Source organism: Rhinatrema bivittatum, chromosome 3 (assembly GCF_901001135.1).
Source record: "Rhinatrema bivittatum chromosome 3, aRhiBiv1.1, whole genome shotgun sequence".
In the NCBI taxonomy this organism is placed as follows: domain Eukaryota; kingdom Metazoa; phylum Chordata; class Amphibia; order Gymnophiona; family Rhinatrematidae; genus Rhinatrema; species Rhinatrema bivittatum.
In genome coordinates, this window is record NC_042617.1 from 144,670,604 (window position 1) to 144,694,220 (window position 23,617).

Below are 23,617 nucleotides of genomic sequence, written 5' to 3' on the forward strand. Positions count from 1 at the left end.
GTGAAAGAAGCTATTTTAGCCAAAAGATCTTCATTCAAAAATTGGAAGAAGGATCCAACAGAAGAAAATAGGATAATGCATAAACGTTGGCAAGTTAAATGTAAGACATTGATAAGACAGGCTAAGAGAGAATTTGAAAAGAAGTTGGCCGTAGAGGCAAAAACTCACAGTAAAAACTTTTTTAAATATATCCGAAGCAGAAAGTCTATGAGGGAGTCAGTTGGACCGTTAGATGATCGAGGGGTTAAAGGGGCACTTAGAGAAGATAAGGCCATCGCAGAAAGATTAAATGATTTCTTTTCTTCAGTGTTTATTGAAGAGGATGTTGGGGAGGTACCCACACTGGAGAAGGTTTTCATGGGTAATGATTCAGATGGACTGAACCAAATCACGGTGAACGTAGAAGATGTGGTACACCTGATTGATAAACTGAAGAGTAGTAAATCACCTGGACCGGATGGTATACACCCCAGAGTTCTGAAGGAACTAAAAAATGAAATTTCAGACCTAGTAGTAAAAATTTGTAACCTATCATTAAAATCATCCATTGTACCTGAAGACTGGAGGATAGCTAATGTAACCCCCGTATTTAAAAAGGGCTCCAGGGGAGATCCTGGAAATTACAGACCGGTTAGCCTGACTTCAGTGCCAGGAAAATTAGTGGAAAGTGTTCCAGACATCAAAATCACAGAACATATAGAAAGACATGGTTTAATGGAACAAAGTCAGCATGGCTTTACCCAAGGCAAGTCTTGCCTCACAAATCTGCTTCACTTTTTTGAAGGAGTTAATAAACATGTGGATAAAGGTGAACCGGTAGATGTAGTGTACTTGGATTTTCAGAAGGCATTTGACAAAGTTCCTCATGAGAGGCTTTTAGGAAAAGTAAAAAGTCATGGGATAGGTGGCGATGTCCTGTCGTGGATTACAAACTGGCTAAAAGACAGGAAACCGAGTAGGATTAAATGGACATTTTTCTCAATGGAAGGGAGTGGGCAGTGGAGTGCCTCAGGGATCTGTACTGGGACCCTTACTTTTCAATATATTTATAAATGATCTGGAAAGAAATACGACAAGTGAGATAATCAAATTTGCAGATGATACAAAATTGTTCAGAGTACTTAAATCACAAGCAGATTGTGATAAATTGCAGGAAGAACTTGTGAGGCTAGAAAATTGGGCATCTAAATGGCAGATGAAATTTAATGTGGACAAGTGCAAGGTGATGCATATAGGGAAAAGTAACCCATGCTATAGTTACATAATATTAGGTTCCATTTTAGGCGCTACTACCCAAGAAAGAGATCTAGGCATCATAGTGGATAACACATTGAAATCATCAGTTCAGTGTGCTGCGGCAGTCAAAAAAACAAACAGAATGTTGGGAATTATTAGAAAGGGAATGGTGAATAAAACGGAAAATGTCATAAATCCTCTGTATCGCTCCATGGTGAGACTGCACCTTGAATATTGTGTACAATTCTGGTTGCCGCATCTCAAAAAAGATATAATTGCAATAGAGAAGGTACAGAGAAGGGCCACCAAAATAAGGGGACTGGAACAGCTCCCCTATGAGGAAAGACTAAAGAGGTTAGGACTTTTCAGCTTGGAGAAGAGACGGCTGAGGGGGGATATGATAGAGGTGTTTAAAATCATGAGAGGTCTAGAACGGGTAGATGTGAATCGGTTATTTACTCTTCCGGATAATAGAAAGACTAGGGGGCACTCCATGAAGTTAGCATGTGGCACATTTAAAACTAATCGGAGGAAGTTCTTTTTTACTCAATGCACAATTAAACTCTGGAATTTGTTGCCAGAGGATGTGGTTAGTGCAGTTAGTATAGCTGTGTTTAAAAAAGGATTGGATAGGTTCTTGGAGGAGAAGTCCATTACCTGCTATTAATTATGTTGACTTAGAAATTTCCACTGCTATTACTAGCAAAGGTAACATGGAATAGCCTTAGTTTTGGGGTACTTGCCGGGTTCTTATGGCCTGGATTGGCCACTGTTGGAAATAGGATGCTGGGCTTGATGGACCCTTGGTCTGACCCAGTATGGCATATCTTATCTTCACAGCGAATTGCCTATTGGCGAGATAGGAGGTGAACCACTTGAGGGCTGAGCCTGAGAGGCCAATCTTTTACATTTTGTTAAAGATTTTACAAAAAACCTTTTACATTTTGTATCACGCCCTGAAAGCGGCAAGATATATTTTATGTTCCCTCCATGGGGGTCAAACCTTGCTTCAGCTCAGCATAAATTCCACCATGAAGTCACCAAATTACAATCCAAAAGCATGAAAATTATTCTACAGGGCCAAGGCGACTGAAGGCAGCTGTGATCTACCCGCTTCACTCTCTCGGTTGTCTTTCACCCCCTTTTTTTTTTTTCAGCTCGCTGTGGTCTGCCTAACACCCAAGAGAGGGCTGAAGGTGCTTCCTTTAGAAGACACATCATCATGGGCCCCACTGACAAGTTTGCTCTAAGGGCCGCATCGCAGGAGGTTGGAAACTTGGGATGCCGACACAGGACAGCAAACCCCGGGAAGCGAGCAGGGCAGGGCAGCAGCAGGACTCTGACACTTCCCCCTTCTGCAAAGGACTTCCCTGTTCGGAGGGTGGGCCCTAGTCTGCAGTGGAGATCCTCATGGCTAAGAGGGAAAGGGGCAATCTCAGTCAGTGCCCTGCATCTGCAGCCTGCAGGAGAGACCCAGGCAGGATGACACAAACGTCCCAGCAGGCCTGCGATACTCCAGAGACTATCGCATTAGAAACTACCCGGAAGGCAGCGTATGATTTAAGAAAATATTTGCTGCCTGAGAATAACCAACCCAGGAGCAAACTGTAAACCTTGGAGAATAAGGTGAATTACCCAGGGAGGAGAGCTGGAGACAAATGCATCTGTTTGGACAGTTGGAAAATAAAACAGGTGACTTGGACTCATTAAAACTTTGGATCGCCGAGGAAAGTTAATCAACTATCAGGGGGGAGTCAATCACTTCATAACTGTGCCTGGCTGAAAAATGTCAGGGTTATAAATTTTCCACGTTTGGAATCTATTTCTGGTTTAGAATTATTTAAAAAGATACTTAGCTGAATGCTTCAATTCACAAGGGAGACACTGCCTCCTATAATCTAGGCAATTTATCTCTCTCTTCGTTTTCTAGCACTACCCAGAAAACCTTGTCCTTGACACGGGAATTGGAGTTGTCCAGTGAGGAGATTCAGAACAAAGGGCCTTTAGTTAGTTACTTTTGTTCTGGAACCTGACAAGACCTTACCAATGTATTTATTCTTTCGCAGTACAGCTAAGAACTTTAGGGGCTGCCACGTGAGAAAGTATCCGGATGTGGCACTTTTAACCCAGGCTGAGGGGAACATTTTTGTCCCTATGTTCTGAGGTCTCCAAGCTAGGAGTAACGTTCTGTCTGAAATATCCTGCAAAATTTTCTTTCAAATGAAAAAAAAAAATGTTTATTATATTTTATGGAAGCCTTCCCAACTTTCACATTTTATGGTCTAAGCAGATAATGTCTGCTACACAGCGGCAGTCCTTAAGCCATGTAAGCTCTCGTACATCCAAGGGTTAGGCCAAGGATTTTCTTTTTCATCTTTGAAGTAATGATTTTTTTTTTTTGAGAGTTAATTTTCTTTGGATGCTGTTGCATAAGAAGTTGTTGCCATTTTTTTTTTCTCTTTTTAAATTCTTTTTTGTACATCTTGCCTCCCCCTCCTGTTTGTGGAACTCTAGCTGAAATAATATTTTAATTTGGTGTTAATAAGCATGTTTGTCTTGCTTTTTTTCTTTTTTTAATTAGTTTGCATAATCTCTTATATGATTCTAATAATTATTTTAAAAATGAATAAATTACATACAAAAATTAAAAAAAAATGACACCACAACTCAAGACCGGATATGATAGGACTAATGAAAAAAAAAAACAACTTACATTTGATGATGCCTTTGCTTACCGATGGCAAACAGTTTTGATCTCTGGTCATAAGGGACAAAATGGCTTAGAACAGTGGCTCTCATCCCAGAGCCTGGAAGCACTCTGCCCTAGGTTCTTAGATGCAATGTATGTAAACATTTCTCCAGCACATTCACGTTAGACAGCCTGAAAAGGAGAGTTACCAGGGTACTCCTGAGAACAGAACACTGCGCAAGAGGGTCTCTTCTGTCATTAAAGCAGATCCTCTACCTGAGATCTCTCTTTGGCAGCATTGTTGCAGTTAAAGCTGTTTCAAGAGTAACTTTAGGGGTCATTGTACTAAGCCGCATATAGAAATCGGAGGTTGATGTGCAGTCATGGCCCATTTTAAGACAAGCATTATCAGCCACAAAGCACAGCCTTTAATGCCCAGTGCATTAAAGGGCATTAAACTAGGTAGTTTGTGGCAGTAACACCAATGCGTTAATGGTTGTGATAACCTGCGCCCTGACAGGAGCTCCCCATCTTCCCCACCCACCCCAGCAGGCACTCTGAGGCCCCCCCACCCCCCCATCAATATCCCCTCCCCATCCTACCCCATTCAAAGGGCAGCCACCGTGAATGAGAACAGGAGGAAGGACGACTCGCTCTTGCCCTGCCAGTACCAAAATCCAAAACTGCACCAGCTGACCTTATGCGGTCTTTTGCCCCCAGCCACATAAGGTCAACCAGTGCCATTTTGGATTTTGCTCCCTTCCTGCCCCTAATTCAGATGGCGTAGACTGGAGAGGGGGACCCCCAATGAGGGGGTAGAGGACTGGAGGAGTCCTCAACTTGCCTTCTGAGGCAGGCCAGGAACCCATCCCGAGGGGAGGTGCAGTTACGTTTTTGCATAACATGCAGGTTAATGCAATTTGCATTACCCTTTTTAAATATTAATGAGCTGTTTTGCATCAATTTATATGGAACACAGTTCGTTAATATTTGTATTAAGAACTGCATTAACAATTACTAGACTAATGCACAAGCGCCTTAAAGCTAATGTACGATCAACATGCATTAAAAAAAATACTAACGTTAATGCCCTTTAGTACATTGGGCCCCCTTAGTTTGCTTTTTATCAGAAGGTTACACATGTGAGGTCTCCTCTTGAAGGACAGACTATGTCAATCCCTCCGCACCTGCATGTGTCATTTTTTTCATGTTTGATTCTTTCTGAAGGGCCAGACTGCCAAATTAAATTCACAGCTCACTAAATAGGAAATTCATACTGTTCCTAGGATTGCAAGAGAGGCAGCGATGAGTCTCCCAGATCTTAAGTAAAGTATCAGATAGTTTACAATTCTTAAAAAAAAAAAAAAAAAGCTGAAAACAGAAAAGGTAGACTATTATTATTTCACTCTGCACATTTGTTCCTAGCCAGATATGCCATGATTAATATAGAAATTTTGTCAAAATTTCCCAAATGTAAACACCACCTGGGTACTTGCCATCACTTATTACAGAACGGCACAATGATTTCCTTCATCCGTGACCTATTCTTACATGCTGCTGAACTCCGTTGCTTGCCCCATCTCCAAACTCCCTGAGCTCCACCTGCTGGCCACAGAGGACTCTACCTCAACTCGGTCACTTTAGGGGAAACTATAAGCAAGACCCTTATTTTCATGCAATTCACAGATCCAGGCATTCCCCTGGAATGTCCTCTTCCAAATGTTTGTATTAAAAAGCACTTATTTGAGTGAAAGAGAAACGTGTGCGCAAACTGTTCAAAATCGTAGGCCCAACGTTCTTAGAGGCCCACTGCAAGAGAACTCTAGGTAGGTAAGGCTAATCACTTTCATTATAAAGAAAAACTACGCATGGGATTTCAGAAAAGGTTTCCACTGGAGATTGAACCCATGAGGCCAAGTCAACAATGCTCGTCTTGGTTCTTTTCAGCAGACTGCCAACGGATAAACCTGCACAACCATGATTCCCTTTATTTTAAGGGACTCGAGGAAGCAACATTTTCATATGGCACAAATGAATGTATCTTCCTGCGGAAGAACAAAAACATGAATGCACCCAAGTACCTGAAAATAAATAAATATAAGCTTTTCTTTCATCTCGCATCTCTCTTTTCACTGACAAGACCTAAACTGGAAAAAAAAAAATGTGCGCTCAGCACTTAATGAATGTGGACAGGTTAAAACAATTTGCTCTTCAGGGAGGATTTGCATTTAAGCTACTTTTTGCCAGCTTGATCAAAACAAAGCATTTATAGGGTATTTCGTAAAGTTTACCTATTATACCTGCACAGATTGTTAAGAGGTTGCAATAAGATGGATTTCACTATCTAACTAGTAAAAACAAAACAAAAAGGTTTCTTCTTCCAGCTGCAGTGAATTTTCACTATTTATCTGGCAAGGTAGGAACAGATTCTGCACTGGGGGAAAGGCCACAGTATTAAAAAGTTTAAGCCACATAATTCCACGTGCCTTGTTTGCAGAGCACTGCGTGTTTTACGCTGCACCCAACAGCTCTCCCACACTGGTAGCAAATTCCAGCACTCGCTGTAAACAATTGATTTTTTGCTGAGCTACTAACAGGAGAACTGCTGCCATTTTCTTGTTAAAAGGATTATTGCCAATGAACATGGTCATTGCTTAGGATAAGAGGCTGTGATTTTGGAAACCAAGTGTGACACCATAATAAAGGGTGCAGACTTTTTATTCCAAAAATCTATAAACATCTAATAACTTAATTGGGTACGGGACCAAAAACTAAGGAGGTGGGAATGAGGCCAGAGCAGGAAACGATAGAATCAGGAAACAAGCAAGCTGATATTTAAAAGAATCAAGTTAGTGCTGTTGCTTTATGCCAAGGTTAAAAGTTAAATGAAGACAAACCCTTTTTTTTTTTTTGTTTTGTTGCTGTTGGGCTTCCTCCTCGTTATGCAGATCCCACGGTGAGAAATAACACTGATGTTGAACCACATTCAGCGATTAAATCTTGAAAATAAAAGGGAATCATTCTGAGGTTCCCATGTAATGTCCCACCCTGGAGTCTGCCACATAAGCCCCAGCCTACTGACGTTTTAACATTCACTCTTGCAAGGAACCTAAACACCCAGGCGGCTATGGTTGCTTAGAGTTTATGCCAGCCTAATACAAGGAGCTGTGACTGTCCTACCACAGACGAGACAAGCGAGCTTTGCAACTTATCACCTTCAGTTCTCTAGATTCTATTGGTCCCTTGAGGCAGGAACGAAGAAGACAGGAGCAAACCATCTCCACTTTAGTCTATTCAAACTTCAGCTGCGTGACTTATACTTTCCCTGATGCCTTTATCACCATGCAGCCCCCTCTCCTCTCAAGTCAGCACATTGACTTTGTATCTGCTTCTACACACAGCTCAAGCTTCTCCTACTCACCTACAAGTGCATTCACTCTGCAGCTCCTCGTCACCTCTCCTCTCTTACCTCACCGCACATTGCTCCTTGTGATCGACTCTAGTCATCAGGGAAACTGCTCCTATCTGCGTCCTGCCCATCCATCCCCAACTCCCAACTCTACGCCTTCCACCTTGCCACACCATGTATGCCTGGAACGGCCTTCCTCAATTGGTGCACCATGCCCCCCCCTCCCCCTTCTCTTCTGGCCATATTCAAATTCTGCCTAACCACCAACCTTTATGAGGCGGCTTTTAAAATTTTAAACCCTGCCTCTTCCTGATCCTAATTTTGTTGAATTTAACTTGATTTGGTTTATTATAATAAATATGAGGTTTCAGGAAATGTGAGTCTCTTGTCGGTGTCTCTCGACTAGAACGTAAACTCCACAGAACAGGGAGAGACTCATATCTGTACAGTGCTGTGTATATCTAGTAGCAGCACAGAAATAAGTAATAGCAGGAGTAGTGATTTATTTATTAAAAGCAGCCCTTCAACATAGATATGTGATTTGAAATTCTGCAACCATCCATGAAAAACATTTCCCCAAGAATGTACAGATACAATATATCATACACCCTTCTAGGGAATACACTAAAAGGATATTTTAATTTGAAAGCTAGTTCCACATGCTGCCCCCCAGCTACAATCTACCACAAAGCTCGTCATGGAGGATGGGGCTCTGACGAAGACCTACAAACACAAGCACAGGAACAGACTTCTTTCCAGTGTGAGCTAACAGGAATACAACTTAAAACCGCAGGGATCGTGTTAAGACGGTGGTTCGGTGAATGTGTGTATTGCGATGTTGAGGGGGCTTGGGTTCAATTTCAGGGTCAGATCTTCTGCTCCCCAAGTCAACTGGGGCTGGGGATGCTGAGTAAGTAACATTCACAGCTCCAGAGAAAGAGGGAGTCCCAACCATCATACACTAGCGACACCTAGTGGCCATATTTAGAACTCATCACTGCAAGGTTCCGGAAAGACCCAAGGTGTCTATATCCCAGCCAAGGATGGTCGCTGCGGTGGACCAGGCTGAGAAAGGATATAAAAGCAGGAAAGTCCTTAGAAGGTTGCAAATGAAGGCTCAGGATGCCAGATCCAAAATCCAGTTCCAACTGAGCTAGAAGCCCAAAGGTATAGTAGGAAATATTTTAAAAAAAAAAAAAAATTACAGGAATCACATGTTGCTTCTCGTTGCCTGCCATGGTCACAAAAAGTCCAGCAGTACCCAAGGTGTCACTCAAACACTACCAGCCTTCAATCAATACAGAGATCCCAAAGACTATCTCTGACTAGTCGTCCTGTCTGTTCAAATATCCAATTTTGTTTCTCCACATTATTGCGTTTAGGATTATCACACATTGTTGATGGGTCCACTGTGTGCTGCGAACGTGAGTGTGACAAGTAATAGTGTAGTTATACTTTGTTGTGACCCTGTGTAGGCTGAGAGCTAAATGGCGAGCTCTTTAACCTCCTCAGGACTCCATTACCACCTTACTGCTGGTCCGGAACATCTTTCCACCTCGAAGTCCCCTGTGTAGACTCCCAAGCTCCCCAACAGCTACTGGAAGGCCCCTAGGTGTACAAAGGTCTGTGAGACCAGCTGTGGACTGCTGTCCCCAAAATAGTTTGATTAGCATGTCTACTGTTGTACAGTATGGTGGTTCGTGTGTGCCTTCATCTGGCGTATTTGCCCCTCACGCTGATGTGAAGTGCAGTGTTGCAGGTTATTTGGGTTCTCCACAGTCAAGCTTTTATATGCACCAAGGGCCTAATTTTCAAAAAGATTTGCGTGTATAAAATGAAGTTTTATTCGTGTACATAGGCTTTGGAAAATTGCCCAGAGGGCTCTGCACATAAAAGCATGCACAGAGGCGCTGCCATGCACACTTTCACATGCACTAGAAAGAGGCATTCGGAGGGGATTTTCAAAAGTATGCACTGAAATCTGCACATTTTCACCTGCTAGCTTGGAAAATCTGGGCTAAAATCTGCATGTACTTTTGTACAGGCAAACGTTAGCCCTACACGAGCCACTGAAAATTATCCTCCCCATCTCCACCCCACGTGTCTTGGTCTTTGTAGCATTTTCATCCTTTTTGAGTTGTGGGTGTAGTTCATTATTGTGCAGAAAAAAAAAAAAAAAAAGGCACGTGCAGAGTGCACGACATTCCCGATGTTGCTATCATCTGTCCTATCTTTAGTTTCATTGCCTCTTTTCTCACCTAGATTTCTATTTTCATTCTACGGTCGTGTGAGTAACTTGTTTCCACTTTATATTTTATTTTTCAATAAAGACAGACCACACAGCTGTTTCTGTAAAGGATACGAGTCCTGCAGTCCAAGTTCTTCACCAATGCATGGATGGAATTAATGGCCCTTTTGGCTGTGGATCTGTATGATGCCTCAAACCTTGCTTTGCACTTTACGAGTTCTAGCTTGTGTGTGGAGAATAACATTTCTGATCTGCCTTTTTTTCTCTTTTAGCCCATAAGAACATAAGAAATGTTGTGCTAGGTCAGACCAAGGTCCATCGAGCCCAGCATCCTGTCTCCGACGACTACTACAAGTTGCAAGTTCCTGGCAGATCCCATAAAGCGGATGCAGTTCCTGTAACTCAGGCCCAGGGATGGGATTTTCCACCTAGAATTTGTCCAAACCTCTTTCAAAACCCCGCTACGCTAGTTGACTTCACCACGTCCTCTGGCAACAGATTCCACAGCTTGATAGTGCGCTGAGTAAAAAAAGTACTTTCTATGATTTCTTTTCAATCTGCTGGTTGTTAGTTTTATGGAGTGTCCCCTCTTTTTAGTATTATTTGAAAGGGTAAATAACGATCCGTTCTACCCCACTCGTAATTTTGTAATCTTCTCCGCATCTCTTTTCCAAGCTGATCAGCCCTAGCCTGCACAGCCTCTCATCACAGGGGTGATGTTCCATCTCCTTGATCATGTTTGTCGCCCGCCTCAGCATCTTTTCTAGTTCTGCCACATCTTTTTTTGAAATGGGGCGACCATCCGCCCAGTTTATAAAATACTGCTGAAACTTCTGGACACAGCAACTTGCAAATATTTGTGCTGATTTGCATACACTGTTAGAACATAAGAACATAAGAAAATGCCATACTGGGTCAGACCAAGGGTCCATCAAGCCCAGCATCCTGTTTTCAACAGTGGCCAATCCAGGCCATAAGAACCTGGCAAGTACCCAAAAACTAAGTCTATTCCATGTAACCATTGCTAATGGCAGTGGCTATTCTCTAAGTGAAATTAATAGCAGGTAATGGACTTCTCCTCCAAGAACTTATCCAATCCTTTTTTAAACACAGCTATATTAACTGCACTAACCACATCCTCTGGCAACAAATTCCAGAGTTTAATTGTGCATTGAGTAAAAAAGAACTTTCTCCGATTAGTTTTAAATGTGCCCCATGCTAACTTCATGGAGTGCCCCCTAGTCTTTCTAGTATCCAAAAGAGTAAATAACCGATTCACATCTACCCATTCTAGACCTCTCATGATTTTAAACATCTCTATCATATCCCCCCTCAGCCATCTCTTCTCCAAGCTGAAAAGTCCTAACCTCTTTAGTCTTTGCTCATAGGGGAGTTGTTCCATTCCCCTTATTTTGGTAGCCCTTCTCTGTACCTTCTCCATCACATTTATATCTTTTTTGAGATACGGCGACCAGAATTGTACACAGTATTCAAGGTGCGGTCTCACCATGGAGCGATACAGAGGCATTATGACATTTTCCGTTTTATTCACCATTCCCTTTCTAATAATTCCCAGCATTCTGTTTGTTTTTTTGACTGCCGCAGCACACTGAACAGACGATTTCAATGTTATCCACTATGACGCCTAGATCTCTTTCTTGGGTTGTAGCACCTAATATGGAACCTAACATTGTGTAACTATAGCATGGGTTATTTTTCCCTATATGCATCACCTTGCACTTATCCACAATAAATTTCATCTGCCATTTGGATGCCCAATTTTCCAGTCTCACAAGGTCTTCCTGCAATTTATCACAATCTGCTTGTGATTTAACTACTCTGAATAATTTTGTGTCATCTGCAAATTTGATTATCTCACTCATCGTATTTCTTTCCAGATCATTTATAAATATATTGAACAGCAAGGGTCCCAATACAGATCCCTGAGGCAACTACCCTTTAACAGCATCAAAAATGGTTGCTGAAATGGGACCCTTTGGGCTTCCCTGTCCTGACACTTCTTTTCCCTTGAAAATGAAAGACAATAAGACAAACGTTGGCAATTTTGTATGGGAGAACAAGAAGATAAACATAAAATGGAAGCGGACTGATTTTGGTAGGCTTAGGGCTAACTTACTCCTGTCACAAAGTGAAGTAAATATCCGAGGATGAAAGCATCACAGAGAAAATTAAAAAAAAAAAAAAAAGATGTAAGTATGTGGGTGACTATTCCCTGGAGCGAAGAATGGAGAGCATGCATGAGGCATCTTTGGTGAACTTCCACCTCCTGTGTGCCACAAATTGCTCTATTTTTGGCCACGCCAAATATATGATATTTTATCTACTTAGAATAATTACAAAGACATTTATTTATTTAGATTTTTATATTCCGCTTTTCAGCACTTCAAAAGTGTATATCAAAGCGGATTAATTCAGGTACCATAGGTATTTCAACTGTTGATATCTGACAAAATATGAATACGCTCACATTTGCCTTCCAGAGTCCAAAAAGATTGGGGGATGAAACTGATCCCCTACTATGCAAATCCTTAAACCACAGAGACTCCACACTAACTCATTACCCAAACCCTTATTCTCTGCCTCAACGTGCACTGAATTGCAGATAATACAGTCACTTTTGCTACCTTATACGAGAGCCCATTCATCCCATTACGCTGCTTCCTTTTTCTCTGAATACCATAGCTATTGTTTCCTTTCTATTGTTTTTAGTCGGACTTAGAATCTTGTCTTGATTTGCTATTTTATCTCCTGTTGTGACTGTATGTATTTCCTCCCTCATGGTAAATTGTTATATTACAAAGGATATAATTTAAAACTCAAAACAAATTATGCAAAACAAAGGAAAAAAAAAAAACCACTAGTTTGGAAACTTAGCAACATAGAAACGATTTTTTTTTTTTTTATCCCTTTGGCATTATTTTTATTTTTTTTTAAAGGTTCATTCTGTAGCTGCTTTTCCAGAATGAATTTGAGAGGAAATGCTAAGCCAATCCAAAAACAAAAGGAATACCATCATTGAATCGAGCCAGTATTGTTTTGTTTTTTTTTTAAACCAGGGCAACAATCCTAGTTTGCTATTCATGCATGCACGACCTCCACTGGGCTGCAACAGATATGCCTAGGAATTGCTTCGGTCTGAATTGCTCGTTCTCACCACAAAAATCAGGAAACATTTTTTTTCAATGATTTAAAAAAAAAAAAAAAAAAAAAATCCCCAAAGAACCGGATGTATTTCTAGGCAAGTTTTCAAAGAAGTCTGCAAAAGGTTTCTTGTCATGTGCTTTGCACTGATGGAGATCAATAGAAAGGGCATAAGTAACAAGACCAATGAAGTCTAACACAGCACACATGCCAACATTTGAAAACTCTGAAGAGAGGTTTCATGAGCAATGGAAATGTCTTGATCTCCCATTAAAATGCCCTTGAGGGAACTCTAAGGACAAAATCGGTAACAGTTTTGGCCAAAAATAAATTTCACATTACCTACATTTTGCTGAACCATATACAGCAGTGAAGAAATAAATAAAAATTGTTGCTCTCTGGCATCATCCCTACATTAGCTAAACCTAATGTTACTTACTGTAAACCAAGTTTCTGGGAGAATGGCTCTTTATTGGAGGAGTGGGCTAGTGGTTAGAGCAGCGGGGGCTGAGCGCCAGGGTTCAAATTCCACCGCCGCTCCTTGTGACCTTGGGCGGGTCACTTCACCCTCCATCGCCTCAGGAACAAAACTTACGATTGTGAGCCCTCTGGGAACAGAGAAATATCTACAGTACCTGAATGCAATCTGCTTTGAAGTGCTTGGAAAAAGCGGAATATAAATATTCAGATAAATGCTGCAGGCTGCACAGGCTGACTCAACGTTCTTGCTCCGGTGAGCTTACAGTTTAGGGCCGAGCACAAGAAAGTTAAATAGATTTGCTCAGACACACACACACGTGGGAATGGAACTTGGGGTGTCCAGGATGCGCCACATCTGTACTCCAACCACGCCATCATTGTACCGTCTGTATTAACGCTACATCCACTTTGTCATGGATTATGCAGCACTGAGACACACAAAGCCCCATTTTTCTATAAGAGAAAGGGACCAGGTTGACTGAAGTATTCTTTCCTTTTTAAAATCCTTAGCAAATTTGCCCCCAAATCTCTCGTTGTTACTGCTATCCAAAATTATGCAACCGACATTCAGCTGCAAGAGGCTGAGGTCTGAACAGCTTGCAGTAATGGTTACTACAATCTTTCAAGTCAAACATGCATACGCAGTGGCTATTATAAAATGACCCTCGATATGAGGGGAAAACATAACAGCCTGCGCAGGTTTGTTAAACAATGACCCTCGATACGAGGGTAATGTAGGTGCTTAAGCACACTCTGGGGTGTATTCAGAAGCGTGCGCACGTTTATGCCTGCTCCCAAAATGTACTCTTACATTTCCACGCATACTTTCAAAAATCAAAAGCGTGCACATAAATGGTTTCCTCTCCCTAACTCCGTCCATGGGAATGCCTTTCTCAAACACAAGTAAAAAGAACGCAGACAAATCACTTCCACGCATACTTTTACACGTGCAACCCCTAGGGTAATTTTCAACATATTCATATAAACACAGATATGCTTTTAAAAATTACTCCCCTGTGATTTCAAATCTAGTTTTGGCCAGGAATATAGGGTGACTGCTGAAGTTGTTGGAGCACCAGAAAATTGGCTGCTGCTATGTGCCCTAGAACAGTCCACCCTCCTACATTACCCTCCCTGTGGGCACTACTTTGATGCAAAAAGCCTATCAAATTTATGCTCAGAGCAACCCAGTCCTCAGAGGGAACATTAACTAATCCCTTAAAATAAACACCTAACCTACTAACAGCAGTTATAATAAAACGTGAATGAAAAAAATATTTTGTGCAAAAACATTCAAAAACACTTTCTGTATGCAAATGACATTAATAAAGAGCAAGCTTCTGTTTAAAATACAAATGAGGAAGAGAACCATAATACCATAAAAGCCAGTGATAAGTACCATCATTTTCACAACAAGAATTAAAGTGACAAGAATTGGACCTTTAAAACACAGACAGACCCTCGCCTAAAACAGAACAAAAAATGTGCCAACAAAAACTGAATTGGAAACCACAAGCCCAACTGTGTTATGCAGTGCAACAATGGAAAAACAGAAAATGATCCCATTTTCCAAACACCAATAAAATATTTCAAAACCTCTGATGAATAAAACATCCAATAGTAAAATAATGTTCTAATATTTAAAAACAATAAATTACACCCAATAATTAAAACTAATAATTTTTAAAATCTGCTTTCTATACCTGGGATGTTTTGATTTCCGATCACCCTGAGATTATTGCACATTAAGGGAGAAAGTTTGTGTGGCCCTATCTTCTCACCCACACATACTAACATTCATTCTTTCAGACACTCCCTCTCTTTATATATATTCCAATGCGTTCACACACACTCAAGCTCTCTCTTCCTCACACACAGTCTTTAAACACAGACACAGCATCACACATACAGGTTCTCATACAGTCATATACATACCCCCACGGGCTCTCACACAGACGCACAAGCTCTCACACACACAAGATCTCACACAGACATGCACATCGCCTCTCACATATACAGGGTCTCATACAGACATATATACACAACCACAGGCTCTCACAGAGGCACACAAGCTCTCACACATACAGGCTCTCATTCAGATAAATATACACACACACACACTCCTACATAGACACACACGTATATACACAGACACAAACACATCGCTACAGGCCACACCCCACCAGCTTCCTCTTCACTTTGGGCTCTGACGGGATGGGGTCCGCCATGGCCCCGCCAGCCTCTTCACTTCAGGCCGTGATGGGATGGGGTCCGCCAAGGCCCTGCCAGCCTTCCTGCACTGGGAGGGAGGGCGAGCTGTGCACATCCGCAGGAAAAGTTGTGCACAAAGTACACACATGCAGTTTAGAGCTGCACGGGTGCCTGAGTACAGAACTTTTCCCATGCACACACGCAGCTTAGCGAGGGACCATTAGTGATGGTGATCAGCAGCACTGTTCTGGGGGGAGAGCCAGGGAAAATGCGATAGCTTCCCAAGTTTAAAGTTGGTGGTGCCCATGCTATGCCCACGGTTTTGTCTAAAAACACTCTGCTGAAACCTTTTATGTTCTCTACCTGGAACTGGGGCTATCCATGCAAGCAAGCAGGAATAACCAGTACTGGAGCTAAGCACGAGGTAGCATGGCTAGCAAATCAATGCGGTCCTGTCCTGTTATTCAAAAACTGTTACCATTTCAGCTACTGCTCAAAAAACATTTTGAATTTATTAATCAATGAACTAGAGAGTTCATTTCAGAAAATTTTTCAAGTGGAGCATCATCTCTCCAGCATCAAAATGTTCAGCGGTGCCAAAGCAGATCCATGGGATGCGAAAGCTGCAACCATTAAAAAGTAAAATTAAGGCTTGTACGACCAGTGTGCCACAGATTCGCAAATCATGCTCCATCATAGGAAACCCCCCCCCCCCCACCACCACCACAGGATCAAATTAGTTTCAAGACAAAATAATATTTAGAAATCAAAGACAGCTTCTGAACTTGGAAGTCAGGCTATGCCTTGGCACTTGGGAGACTTATTTTAAGTCTCTCGTCCGTCAGGTACTAGCAGCGTAAGCAGCATGTCCCACAGTCCTGGGAGAGAGAACAGCGCGGGGGGGGGGGGGATGCCCGTCTGGAGCGCAACGTCACTGAAGGCTTCCACTTTCCTCAAAGCCTGCGCCCAACACGTCAGCCTGAACACCAGAAGGCAACTGGAGAGGAGGAAATGGAGATCGAATCTGAAAAGAGATGATGTTCAAAAAAAAAACTTGGATGAGGTGGCCAAGCAAGATACTCAAGTTTTTAATCAGTTTTGAGGAGGCCAAGTTTGGAAGAACTGGGGATACAGCAGTCACAGCCCCAAGGGAGAAAGGACAGCAAACACTAAAAGCTATGGTTACCACTGCTGGGCAGTCTGAGAATGGCGCTGGGCAGGCAATGTACATTCAGGCAAAGTTTCTCAAATGCGGCCACTGTGGCAAGGAGTTCTCTTTACAGCCACAGCACCTCCCGGCATCAGGGCCTCACCGGCTGCTGCTAAGCAGTTCACTGCTCACCGATGACCAGATTCCTGTGCCATACTTGTGAGAAAGAAAACAGCATGGGTTCAAACTCACGGAGCTGTGCAGGAACTGTAGAAGCAACAGCAGTGATTGGGTAGCGAGTCGGTGAGGTGAGAACCAGGCAGCAGTAGTCAATGAGGCCCCGAGAGCGGGAGAAATAGAAGCACAGTGACCCAATGCACTGCCCCTCTCCCTATTCCCTCCCCCCCACCCCACCTAGCAATAGATGAGCAGAGCTGCTACTCCTGGATGCCAGGTTGAGTGGCTGCATCAAAGGAAGGGGATGAAGATTCTGGGGCTCACAGAGAGTAAGATAACGATAAAGGATAAACAGTATTTCCGTAAGTGACATAGGAAGAGCAGAGCATAGGGAGGGCCTGAGGGAGAGTAAGGGAGTCCGAGGCTGGGGTACTGGCCAGAATCCAAGATACTCTTAATCTCTCCCTGTGAGTGGATGGGGGAGAAACCTGGGAGTGGGGAAGTCCATCCAAAAGAGATGAAGATGATGGAAGTGAGGGGGGGGGGGGGCACCTTATCAAAGCAGCCACCATGAAGAATTTTCCTGTGAGGTGCTCTAAGAATATAAGAAGTGCCATATTGGGTCAGACCAATGGTCCCTCAAGCCCAGCACTGTCTCCAGCAGAGGCTAATCCAAGTCAGTTGGAAAATATTCGGAAGATCCCCTCCCTGTTCATTCCCATAAGTAGGAGGAAACGTACCTATGGCTCTCAGGATTTTCATGCCCCTAATAGTTTTCTTCCTGCCACCACAGCTGCCAAAATGAGTTTTCTTCTAGTCGGCACAATGCAGCTGTCAATGAATCTGAGCCCCCACGTTAAGCGGTACTCCCACACTGGTCTCACACCTCGTGAGACTGTGAAGCCACTGCAGGAGTTTGAGCAATGTTAAAAAAAAAAACAAAAAAAACTCCTGCTTCGGCAGGCCAAGGAGCAGCAGCAGAAAATGCTATCAAGGCCTGCTCTAGCCTCCTTCCGAGCCCCACTGGGGAGAAGGCCAGCACTATGTGAGGGAAAAGGAGTGCGAGCTGCTTCCCAAACACACTGAGAAAGCAAAATCAAGAATGCAACCAATGAATACTGTAAACAAAGCCGAAGTTCCATCCTTTTTACTCAGCACATCTTAAGCGAAGTAATGAGACGAAAAAAACTGCTTGAAACTTTTGCTTTTACTTGCATTTAAAAAAAATATATATATATGTTATTATTGAATGAGCAATTGCCTGGGATCAATGATAATACATGACCTGCGCTCCATGGCTGAGGAGTCCAATTTAAAATCTCCCTGCTTTTGGGTGTTTTGAGGATGCACATGCACTGCAGTATCTGCATAAGCAATAGAAATCATTTCTGAATGCTGTTTTTTTGTTCATGATATTCACTGGTCACATTCTTGATTTTGGACTCTCTATACTGGTTGTGGAATTGCACACCAGAACAACTAGGAAAAGTATCAGACACCAAAGCTTTAAGAAGGCCCTGAAAACATGACTGTTTAAAGAGGAGTTTGAAAACTGATCAGGAGACGGCGAATTTTATCAGGATTGATTCAGATGGACCCCCAGCAGTTGCTGTGCTGTCATTTTTATGCTGCTGTTTGTGGCTGTTTTTAATGTATTCTTTTTTCAGTTATTTAGGTTATTTTGGAAACTGCTGCAACCTATGGAGTAGGAAGTACAGAAATGTTTTTAAATAAATAAATCTTCTTTTAGCACCATACATTCAAACTCCCCAGTCTTATTTTTCAGACATCTGGCATTTGAATTCAGATATTTTAAAGTAGGTTTATTTGTAGTTCTATTTTTGTATGTACTCACAAACTTATTATGAGATGATACAGACAGTTTGGAGTCATTTTTATCTGTGTGCTCTGAATTTAAATACTTCTGAGCTCTTCCAATCTTTTATAACCATCCGTCTATTAGGACAATCTAAGTTACTTGATTCGCCAGCATCCTTTGAAGATATCGCCCTTCGGACCATGTGATGCTGAGCAACTGTTGGCTTTCCCACTTATTCTAATGTATTTCTTCAGCAGAACTGGGAGCACATCCCTCCTTAAATCCCAAACAAAGTGAATTGGTCATTCCCAGCAAAGCCTTGGCCTCTTCACATCTGTTCACGTGCTCAGCGTGCCCTAGCTGCTGGTCTCTGCTCAAGAGAGACAAGAAACAGGAACTGTAAGCCTGAGGCCTGAATTTGGCTACCACCAATTCTCCCTCTCTTTCATGAGTGCTAAAATTCACTACCTTAAAAGTTCATCTGCCATAAACATAAGGACAAAGAATATGCCATAGGGGCCTATATATATGCCCCCATAGGCCAACACACTAAGGGTCCAGATTCAGGGAGGAGGTTTTGCCCATTGTATGCCTTTGGCAAAAAAATCTCCAGGTTTCCCCAATTCAGGGGAAAACAAGTTGTCAAGGGTATGCGCCAAAGACGTGAACCTGTGATTATGGAATGCAAGCCAGCAATGAGGCAATACCACCCAGCTCTCTGCAAACTCAAAGTCCCATTAGGTCTCCTTCTGCAAGTCTTAATGCTCCAGGAATCAGCCTGGGCACTGAACACAGTCTAGAAATGGTACGCATCGTTAATACTCAATGCGAAGTCCACTTTTACAACAGTGGGTGGTTTGTTTGGTTCCGTGGTCCAGCTGAGAGATCAGGAGCATTTAAACCACTCAGCACAAAACCTAAACTGAGTTCCGCAAAAGAAACCAAAAAGTAACGACACAGACCACAGCTCTAAAAGGTCAAAACTAAATGAATTCCCAGCACTTCTTCTGCAAGTGGTCTCCCAGGCTAGTACAACAGATGCCTGCGGTCTTGCACTTTAGGTAACACGCTGTGGAGATGGACAGCAACCGAATCCCAGACCCTGCGCCAACCACAGCATACTCACAGTGCCTGGAAACTTAAATTTGGATTCTGGCAATACATTTATTTTAGGCAGCACTCCCTCTGGAGACAAATTAAGATTCTTGCATTTAAGGCAGGCCCCCTGCTATTGCTTTTACTTCTGTTTGTTGGCTTCTCAACAGGAACTGCCACTCTCAGAGAGAGGGGGGGAAAATCAACAACTAGAGACTGATTCATCATGGAGTAATACAAACAGCATGGCCATGGCTTGATCGTGAAAAGGCCAACATTAAATTTCTAATCTGCAAAGCACTTTGACATGCCTATTGCTTAACAAAAAAATAAAAATAAAATCACAGAAGGCCTGTGTAGCCACACAAGACACCTGGGTTTAAGTCTCCTGCAGGGTCTGATCACATCATAGAGATGAAGCACTCCCCCCAGTGGGCAGGAGGCCAGGTAAGGACTCTATGGGGCTCTGATGACTAAGACTGCAATGATGGGTTCAGTCTCATAGACTTCCCTTCCAGTTCTCAGACCACAGGGGATCTCAGTTTTGCCAAGCACAACCCTATTGGGGGGCAGGGGTGGGGGGGGGGGGGAGCGAGGAGTAGTAAGAAGAAGAATGGGAGCTGATTAGAAATAAAACAAAATCATGCCAGCCTAAATTGTCAAAACGGTATAAGGAGATGGCACGGACTGAGTACAGCCCAAAGGTTCCAGAGCACAATAATGCCTAAGGAATTAGTCTGAATCAGTAATCTCACCTCCAGCTCTGTGATCCAGAGCAAATTGCTCCACGGTCTACTTAGTATGGTGCAACATGCAGTAATGTGCATTACTTGCTCTGGCTCCCATTATGTCTAATAAAGCCCGTTCATTAATAACGTGCCACACCTTAGTAGATGACCTTCATCTCACTTTGTCCCAGTTTACCCAACTAGAAAAAAGTGTTACAATAATAATAATAATGGAATTAAGTTTAATATGAATTGAACATTCAAAACGTTCAGTATCACACACACAAAGATCTGCTCCAGAGTGCAAAATCAACAGTATTGCATTTGCTTTGTTTGGAACTAAAACACAAATTATAAAAATGACAAAGACTACACCGGATACTAATTTTTTTTTTTTTTAAATGTTTCACCTAGCTCTCATTTTTATTAATAATATTTTTTCTTCCCTCTGAAAGCCTGCGTCAGTTTTCACGATAACCAGCATGTCATGGCAAAAACACTGTAATTATCTCTCTCACTGCGTACACTCAATATGTCTCTCCTTCCCTTGTAAAAGGGCCGCAGCCTGCGCTAATAGTATAACATCGTTCGGATAAGGGTATAAATCCTTGAGATCAGTGACAGCAGGTCAGAGGCAGAGGGACCAGCAAGCATCGCAATCATTCAGACGGGCTCGGATCTTCCCACACAGATGTTCTGCTGCTGACCTCCCGGCAGCAGATGCCCTCCTCTTGAAAGCCTGTCAGAAAATGCCGCCAGCACTCTTCTTCCTACCTCCTCCCACGCCAAGGTTTTTATAACCCAGTTTCACTTACATGTGTTGGATCCTTGTAGATGAAAAGCTTTCCCCTTCTGGATTCCTTCCCCACTTATAAAAAGGTAACTATTAGGAAGAGAGTCTCCTGTTTGGGAGGTCACAGAGATCAAGACGTTTCTTGAGGCTCGCTCTCTCTCCCCTTATTTAGGGAATTCCTCCTCACTTTCCCCAGAGGTGCGCTACCAACTTCTTATGCAGGGCTCTCTCACTGCTATCAATTTTTCAAGATGCCTGCACCAGTTCTGCTCTACTCAGTGAAACAATGCTTTCATAAAGAAATTTAACAAGGTGGGGTGGGGGCCCTGTCTAGGAGCCCCCTTCAGCCACATCACAGTGCCTTTCCTTTCACTTTTTTTTTTTTTTTTTTTTTTTTTAAAAGAGGTTCCACGGAGAAAAGCCTCAATGAATGCTAACACAATCTGACGCTTCTTACAAAGCACAGGTGGCAACCTCTGTCATGTTATTTTACTGCCACCTGGTGTCAGGGCTACCACATAGCACCCTTCAAAGAATAAAAGACCTGCAGAGCATAAGCACAATTCTCAGAGTTCCCTACTACAGTAGAGCGATGTCCATTAAACATTGCAACACACCCTCGATGCATGCAGAGCAAACTCAAATCCAACAGCAAAAGCATCATGTTACACAAAATATACAGCAACTATGCCAAGGAACTAATGTCTTAGCTAAACATCAGTCGAAATACCAAATCCATACAAAACACCAGAGAGAGATAATCAATGTTATATTTAATAAAATTGCTACAGCGTTGTGGTGACTTACCTGCTTTGGATCAGCCGTGGAAGCTGGCGATTCCAGTTCTATAGTCACGGGACCATCGTTCTGGATGTGCACCTGCATGTACGCTCCAAATTTGCCATCTGAAAGTAAGGGTACGGTGCATTAAAAGGAAAGAATTTTCAAAGAATGATAAATAAAGGCATGGGAGGCCTGTGCCCTGTCTGATAGGATTATTATTAGCAATAAAACACTAGAAGACTGCACAAAAGCAGCATAGGGTTCAAACATGGCTAACCGTATCACAAAATGTCTGTGACAAGTGCCCAATATAATCACGTCCCACTGCAGGAGGAGGGATTTTTTTCCTTACATTTTTATACATGCACTTAAAAACAGCAGCATTTATCAAGAGGCATACTTATTCTTCTAGTAGTGGCATATCAAGATCGCTGTGCATCAAAGTGGTCACTGTCTGTCCCGACGCAAGGGTCCGCTTTTCGCAACCACCGTTTCTGCTTCAGAGGGTTGTCACCATTCCTGGAGTTGTATTTTTAAGTGCGTATATAAAAATGTAAGAAAATGTACGCTCTTCCTTTTATTATCTTAGATATATAAAGAGGCTAAGGTCATTTTCGAAGAAACCTAACCTGCTAACTTTAACTCACGTGCTTTTACTTTATAGACTGGATTACCGAAATGGTCTCTTTGTTGGTCTTTCAACTAACGCTAAGAGAAGATTACAGATAATCCAAAATACAGATATTGGCATAGTCTATGGTCTAAAAACAATATGAACCAAACAAACCAAAGAACCGCGGCACTTGTCTTCACAATCAAAATGTAAACAACCAAAAAAAACAAGTATGTGTCACTTCTTATTTTCTTATTGCTGTTGTAAACCTAGATGTTGAAAATAAATTTCTTTATGAAGGAACCGCATCAGCAAGCCAGACAACGGCAGTGAACACACTTGCCATCCGGACTACTCGTCATGTGCGGTGAGATGATATCTGTAATATAATTTTTAACTCAATGTCCATTTAAATTGTATCTGTGTCCCGTATAAAAGAAAGTCCATCTGTACCCGCGAAACTCAAAGGGAAAGGATTTCACCCTGCACCCCATTTAAATTGTATCTGTGTCCCGTATAAAAGAAAGTCCATCTGTAACACCGGCCGTTGTCGGGTGCAGGGTGAAATCCTTTCCCTTTGAGTTTCGCGGGTACAGATGGACTTTCTTTTATACGGGACACAGATACAATTTAAATGGGGTGCAGGGTGAAATCCTTTCCCTTTGAGTTTCGCGGGTACAGATGGACTTTCTTTTATACGGGACACAGATACAATTTAAATGGACATTGAGTTAAAAATTATATTACAGATATCATCTCACCGCACATGACGAGTAGTCCGGATGGCAAGTGTGTTCACTGCCGTTGTCTGGCTTGCTGATGCGGTTCCTTCATAAAGAAATTTATTTTCAACATCTAGGTTTACAACAGCAATAAGAAAATAAGAAGTGACACATACTTGTTTTTTTGGTTGTTTACACTAAAAACAATATGACCATATATCATCTTAGTTGGAAGAAGTTATACTGGCTACTGATCTGTTGGATGTGTTTCAAGATCCTATGCCTCGTTTTTAAAGCCCTTC

The 23,617-nt window shown here is 42.3% G+C and overlaps 1 protein-coding gene across 3 annotated transcripts in view; it reads right to left on the reverse strand.

Annotated features, from left to right (window-relative positions):
- The window catches only part of DTD1 (D-aminoacyl-tRNA deacylase 1), a 220,553-nt gene that overhangs the window by 165,839 nt on the left and 31,097 nt on the right, over positions 1–23,617 (reverse strand). For all 3 annotated transcript variants that reach the window (XR_003855423.1, XM_029593775.1, XM_029593774.1), the window contains exon 4: positions 22,005–22,102. Coding sequence is in view for 2 of the 3 variants with exons in the window: in XM_029593775.1 (XP_029449635.1) it covers positions 22,005–22,102 (98 nt within the window). In the remaining variant the exon portion in view is untranslated. The remainder of the gene's footprint in view (positions 1–22,004; positions 22,103–23,617) is intronic.